Source organism: Mya arenaria, chromosome 2 (assembly GCF_026914265.1).
Source record: "Mya arenaria isolate MELC-2E11 chromosome 2, ASM2691426v1".
Lineage (NCBI taxonomy): Eukaryota > Metazoa > Mollusca > Bivalvia > Myida > Myidae > Mya > Mya arenaria.
The window spans coordinates 66863163-66870368 of record NC_069123.1 but is presented as its reverse complement, the minus strand read 5'-3'; the positions used below and the strand labels follow the sequence as shown (position 1 = coordinate 66870368).

The 7206-nt window shown below is 34.3% G+C and overlaps 1 protein-coding gene across 1 annotated transcript; it reads right to left on the bottom strand.

Annotated features, from left to right (window-relative positions):
* Window positions 1-331: 331 nt before the first annotated feature.
* LOC128225079 (40S ribosomal protein S14a) lies at window positions 332-5125 on the bottom strand. Its single transcript, XM_052935098.1, has 5 exons — window positions 5059-5125; window positions 3450-3599; window positions 2683-2844; window positions 1548-1624; window positions 332-448 (listed from the first exon to the last, which is right to left on the bottom strand). Exons 2-5 carry the CDS (start codon window positions 3596-3598, stop codon window positions 381-383), a joined length of 456 nt encoding a protein of 151 aa, XP_052791058.1. The 5' UTR covers window position 3599; window positions 5059-5125; the 3' UTR covers window positions 332-380.
* Between the last annotated feature and the right edge of the window lie 2081 nt (window positions 5126-7206).

Genomic DNA, 7206 nt, shown 5'->3' with positions numbered 1-7206 from the left:
CAGTGCAGGGCTTGCGGGCTTGTGCTAATTTCGACCAGTGGCGTTAAGATCAGAGTCTAAAAGATAGTGGGCAATGTATATTTGGTCCAACTCTGGCAACCAAATGACTGTAGTGAATAGGCTTATTATTTGTTGAGAGACATCATTCCAATATACCTTAAATGGCCAACATGTTTGGAAGATTCCATGGGAAATGTGAGAATGTACTAATGTGACTTCAAAAGTTGCCACTGCTGCATGATTCCTTTGTGTCTGCAACTGATGAACTACACGTTGGTTACATTCATCCTCGATTTGCCCCTATAATACACGCAGTTTACAACAAGAATCATTCGTTTTTCTCTTTAATTTAGTGTAGCTACAGGACATAAACAAAGCATTTACAATCTGCGACCACGACGACCTCCCTTCCTCCTGGTGCTGTCCGAGGGGATTGGGGTTACATCCTCTGTAAAAGGAATATTGACAAATATCAAACCTATATTTTCTGTAGAGAAGAAATGGCAAATGACTTCCAGCTTTCAACAGGCCCAAACCTTTTAGTTGTTTATTGTAAAAAAAAGTAGATTTTACCAAACCCTCTTCAGTTTCAACAGGGCTGGTAGAAAAACAACAACTTTTTTAACTCTTATTGCATTTAAAGTTCTTTAAAGGGGCTATCTCACAGATGATAAAATAGCGGGGAAAAAAGAAAATTGTCGAAAAATGACAAACTTGGCATCGATGTGTACAATACATTGAAACTTACTAACAGAAGTACCACATTGTTTACAATTTATTTAAGTTCAGCAGTTATTTCATATTTTTCCATTAAAAAAGACTACTGGGTATGTCTACCAGGTAGAATTCATTCCTTATGCGTGATTGGCTAGTCGGCGTGTTATCACGTGATATCGCCGAGGTAGGTGTATAACTTAATTATGTCACCCGATAAGAGTAAGCCTTAATAGCTCAGTTAGTAAGACGTTGGACTTCAATTTTGGCGACGCAGGTTCAAACCCGGTCACAGACACAATTTTTTTTTTACATTTTGGTACTTTTTTTTACAATTATGATATCAAAGCGTTAACACATTCTATTAGATAATTGTCCTGAGATTTGTTACAGAAAAAAACTTTTTTGGTGCCAATCTGTGACACAGTCCCTTTAAGCTTTTGCAAAGTCATTATCCATAAGGTTTTGGGGCAGCATTAAATCTGTTAGGACTATGTTAAGTTGGTTCAACCCAAAACATTGTGTTTGTGAAAAAGCAAAGAACAAAAATCAAATATTATATATTTCTCTTATTTATAAGTATTAACCAAATTTACCCATTTCACAATTTAACAATTTCCCTTCATCATTTTGCTTATGGACTCTGGATTAATAACATGCAATGTCATTTGTCCAATTTCAAGCACATTCTACACGAGTTCCAAAAATAAACTACATTAGGATTTTCCCGATTATCGCATCCTTTTCACAATCAAGCCTGGCCCCATTCATAGTGGTGAAAAAAATACATTGAATGAAAAAATGTCAACATAGACTGTAAATATTCTACATACCAATCCTGCCAATTTTCATGCCGGATCTGGCCAAAGCTCTCAGGGCCGACTGGGCACCGGGTCCTGGGGTCTTGGTCCTGTCAACACAACCATATAGATAACAACAGAAATAACAAATTATAAGCAACTGCCTTCTGTACAAAAATGTCTCATCGCAACGGCACTAAAGATCAAAGTTTCATTTTGACTTCAGAGCAGAAACGAGGTAAAGCATGTGAAAAATATATGTATAACAGGCTATACCTCATTTCCAGTTACAGTAAATACAAAGATATTATTTTGTATTGCACATGTGTTATATAACAATATCACTTCCAACGTTTGTTAACAACTTAATTATGTGGTCATGATTTAGTTTAATTTGAATCAAGTAGTTCATTTTCCATTTAAACTTGAAATGATGTCAAGAACATAATTAATACAAAGTTATGATGTCAACTATTTAAAAGAAAGCAAATTTGGTTAAAAGTTGTGTTAATGTGTTTTTCACAGGATATCATCTTATTTTTATACTTAATTAAAACGATCTGAGTTCTTCATCTCTGGAATGCATGTTATGTGGGAAACTGCAATATGTGACTATGTCAGTTTGTGGTACCGAGCTCATCAGCGCTAATGAAACAGGTGGGTTCATTTTCTTCTTTATGCAAAAATAAAACATATCAATCGAGTCTGTCACTAGTCATCATATAACATCATTTTATATTCTCGTCCAGAAAATATGTTAATTACTTGCCAAAGGCTCCCTCACAAACTATTTCCTGAACAGATAAATAAAATTTTGCATCATATGACTACTTTAACAGATTATCACTAAAAGACATCACCAAGTTGAGCGTCACTTTTTTATTAGCATATTATGAAGACTTAGAAAGCTTCAACCACTAGTCATGGACATACAAAGGCAAGAATTTCACATAAGTACCTTTAGGCTTAACAATACCAGCAAATGAAAATGTAACTTTTTGTGCAAAAATAGGAAGTGGACACAATTTGAGATTTGAAAAACATTCGTTGTCTTTTCCAAAACATCTGTTTTAAAATAGTTAAAAAGTACATCATCATAAATGTATGATTAACTTTATCTATTATCTAGAGTCGGACAATAGTATGCATGGTGTAACTGTGTACTGACCTGTTACCACCAGTGGCGCGCAGTTTGATGTGTAGAGCTGTGATTCCCAGATTCTTACACTTCTCAGCCACATCCTGGGCGGCCAACATAGCGGCATAGGGGGAGGCTTCATCTCTGTCAGCCTTTACCTTCATACCTCCTGTTACACGGGCAATTGTTTCCCTGAAAAACCAACAGCTTAATAGAAGTCATATTCCTACGACAGCTCAGAGACAGCCCTGAACAATATTGTTTAATTTGGTTAATGCAAAACAATTCTGTTTGCATTTCACCATTTTCGGAAATGGGTCAGGTCCATCAGATAGGAAATAAATGTGCAATTTTGACCAAAAAAAGTGGGAAGTTAAATTAAATTAACAGAATGTTTAAAAAAAAAGAAGACAGGGATGTTAAATCTGGTAAAGTTGATTTTATAAAGAAAACCCAACTCTTCTATTCCAATCTGGTTTTGGGGTCCACTTATTTATAATAATAAAATTGTTGTTTGGGGAATTGTTTGTGGAATTTGATTTAAAATTTGGGACAAAGAATATGTTTAAGCATTGAGAATTGTCTAATTTCGGCCCCAAATTATTCAGAAAAAACAACAACTGTTCAACAAAGCAAAATTGAACTCAAGCTTTTCATGTTATATCGGCTAGAATGGTTTGATGAAGAATAACAGCTATTTTCTGTTTTTGGTCAACACGGGCTATTGGTAAACTTTATACATTATCAATTCATTGTTACAAAAATATCAACTGTCATATTAAAACAGAGCCCCTTACTTGCCAGACAGGTCAGTGACATGTACAAATGTGTCGTTGAAGCTTGCGAAGATATGTGCTACACCAAACACGTTTTCGCCCTCCTTCACCTGTGGGCCGAGCGTAATCTGCTCCTCAGTCTTCTGAACTTTCCCCTTTCTAGGAGCCATCCTTAAATAAAAATGACAAAAATGCATCACACAGCAAGAGATAATCAATTTTCATACTCACATATTTGAGAGCGAAATTGAATACTGTGAGCAACTCAAGCAAAAAAATCCAGTCGTAGAATTTAACCTCGTCAAATTAAGATGAGCGCTTGATTGTCCAACTTGTCCGTTTGATTACCGTATATATTATATGAAAAGCATGTAGTAGTGAATTAGTCCATATAAACAGCCGCTTTAGACGCGTCCATATCCCACTTGTTGTTTGCCTAGCCAAGAATGACAGATCCCACTAAGTATATTGAGCAGAAAGATAATGGGCACCTGCTAGATGGTATCAAAATGGCGATGCTTTATTGACAGAAGTTGATCTAAATTAAACTAATTTTTGTGTTTCATTAAACACCTAAGTGTTATAAGTAAAAGTATTGGCTAAAATAATTAAAGTGTAACTTTTGTTACTTTATTTAACAGTGAAGTGTTAAGTATTGTTGAGAAACAGTTCAAGAATATATTTTACATTGGTATGGATCAGTCGACTTGTGGCGTTTAGGGAACAAAATGAATATCAAAATGTTAAAAAAGTTCCTAAAAGGCAAATTATTGTGGCTAGTAGTGAATGAACTGGTAGTGAATATGTTACAGTCAGGAATTGGTTGTTTTGTATGCTTACTTATGTCAATCCATTATCATGTCTTCTTAGCAATCCCACACACTATTCAGGAATGATATTAAAATATGTATACAGATTTTAAAACTCATCAGTTTAAAGATAAAGTTAAAGGCTTTACACCATAATGTTTGTAAAGGTTACACCCCAATTTTTTTCATACAAGCGTAGATAAATCATAACTAAGAAGCTGCCTAGTTTGAATGTTTTCTCCTATGACAGAGCTTTACAAATATAAGCAAAGGGGAGTCTGAAGAAGCTTGTAACGATTAATTAAAAATGATGGACTTAACCTACTCAAATGCAGCGATGCCCATATATGTTGTAGATGCCAATTTACAAACACTGAAGTTTTTATTCATACATATTATGTGAAGCATGACAAATATAGGCAGGTTCTTTAAGCACTTCAAAAGTATTTTCAATACAGAAAATAAAACTTATGTTGATCATTTCGACAGGGCACGTAAATTCTCGAATACATCATACAATTTTTGTCAGCTATAATGAAATAAGTTGTATTTTCTTTAAAATCGGTTGACAAAACTTACACTGTTTATGCTCAACACCAATATCAACATCGACAATGTCTAAACATTATGTCGCGAAAATTGATTACATTCATATGCTGAAATTATTCGCTATTAAAACGTCTTTCTAAGTAATTGGGTACTTAAATAAGAGTTTCAAACTAAAAGGAAATATGTCTGTTGCATGACAGTTTAAGTAAATTGTCTAAACTTAAAACAGTACAGGCAGATTCAGTGGATTAAAACATGCAATGGTTTTCTACCTTTCGGTTTTTACGAGGATGTTGATGAAAGGAAGTAGCTAGTGCTTCCGGTGCGTATACTTACAGTATCAGATTTCGAAAGAATGATAGGGAATGTTGGAAATGAAAAAAAAAATGGCCAATAATTTAAAAATTGAAATTTGAAAATAAGCTGATAGCTATTGCTATAAATCAACAAATGGGTAAGGATGAAGTCGATCGAATGCGTGTGTTTTTCTGCATGGAAGGGGATCTCAAATTTCCGAAGCCAATTGGGTTTTTATATAAATAATATAAAGTTTAAATTACTTTGAATTTAGATTCATGATGTGATACACAACAGTGCTCTTCTGCATATTAGGTCATGACATTTTTTTAGAAATAACAAAAATATTTTGCATCACATAGCTCAAACCCTTCTTGTAGAAACATAGGATGTATCATCCATGCAGGGGCGTTACATGGTCAAACTTGCATGTACTCAGGTGGTAGATGCATGGTGGGATGGGGTGTTCCCGAATTCTTCATTCATATTTTTTTTTGTAAGTATGTACAACAAAGAAATGACTTTAACTGTTCTAGTGAATTCAAATATAAACTTCAACAACAAAAGAAAGTTGATTTTCGATATTAATTGGCCAAATCTCTCACCGAGAATTAAAGCAACATTAGTTTAAACGTGGTTTACTAATTCTAAATTTAAAGGGACTATTTCATCATTTCAACTTTGCGCAGCAGTTACATTCCAATTAGGTCTTGAAAAAAATATGTTAATTTCAGATTTCAAGCAAAGAACAAATTAAAAAAAAAAAAAAAAAAAAAAAAAAAAAAAAAAAAACAGTGCATAACACATTTGAAAAAATGGTCACCCGCTGCCATTTAAGTTATAATGTCTCCGGTAGTAAATATTTTCTCGGGCTAAAACCCAGGGGCATTAACAGTCTGCTGGTGATATTACCACTCAAAGGCACCGCGCGGCACCATAAATCAATCTCTGAGTAAATTATTTGATTTTCCTATTACCATATTTACAGATATATAACATGTAGAAATAATATGCCGTCGTAGTTAAATCGATAGTTGACCAGTAGGGAAATATATTTCGGACAGGGGAAGATTACGGACAGTCAAGATTTCATTTTGTTTTAAAAAAAACATATGATTTAAAATACGTTTTTAAAATTACTCACTTTGGTGAAACTCATCACCGATACAGTTTTTATCACATAGTTCACGTCAGACGTCATGGTGCGTCAATTAAGTTACTACATGGTTATAAATGAGCCATATATTCTATTGAACAATATTATTTACTTGTAATAAAAAGCTTGAAATTTACTGTCATTTGTTCGAAATTTTCAATATTGAACGGACAATGACGTCATTATCAGATAACGTCCTGGAGAGCTACTACTTTCAACTCGAATTTGGTCCCTTTTACACCTATTTTGGAACCACAGAAAAGGAAGATGGGTTAATTAATTTCAGCTTAGTTTGTATGTTTCTAACTAAAACAGCCGAAGTATACTGTCGGATATAATTTCAACGGATCAAAAGTTATCTTGAAAAAAAACTCTCCAACTTCTATATCTGTAACTAGCTGTTTGGGGTCGCCGTTGATACCAATTTTGACTTTTACACAACGGGCGTGCGCGTTCTGAGTTAATTCTGAGTCAGTGTATACGAATGTTTGAACGAATTTATACTATCTGAGTTCACTTAGTTTATACCAGTCACATACAGTTCTAATGAAGAAGGAATTATTGAAATTGTCTGATTTTGAAAACACAGGTTCGAGACACTTTTGATAACTACAGATATATTTTCAACTTGATTGTCACTGATTGGTCTTTTAAAGTTTTAGCCCTAATTAAACGTATATTGCCCTGAGGAATGAGGTAGTCTCGTATGTTCATAACCTGTCATACTCTCCCAGCACCTTGTACATGGCGGTGACGCAGCATTGTTACAGCGGTCATTTGGATTTTTTGGAAGTTTGTCAATTTCAGTTTTATCATAAGGATCTCATATAAGACTGGCGTATTCGTGTTTGGAATGTATGTGTTATGACATTTGTTCACCATTAAATGACAACCACTGGTACTGAAACGCATGCAAGGATCCCAACAGATGAAGTGTGAAGCAGAAAAAATGAAACCGATGGATCAT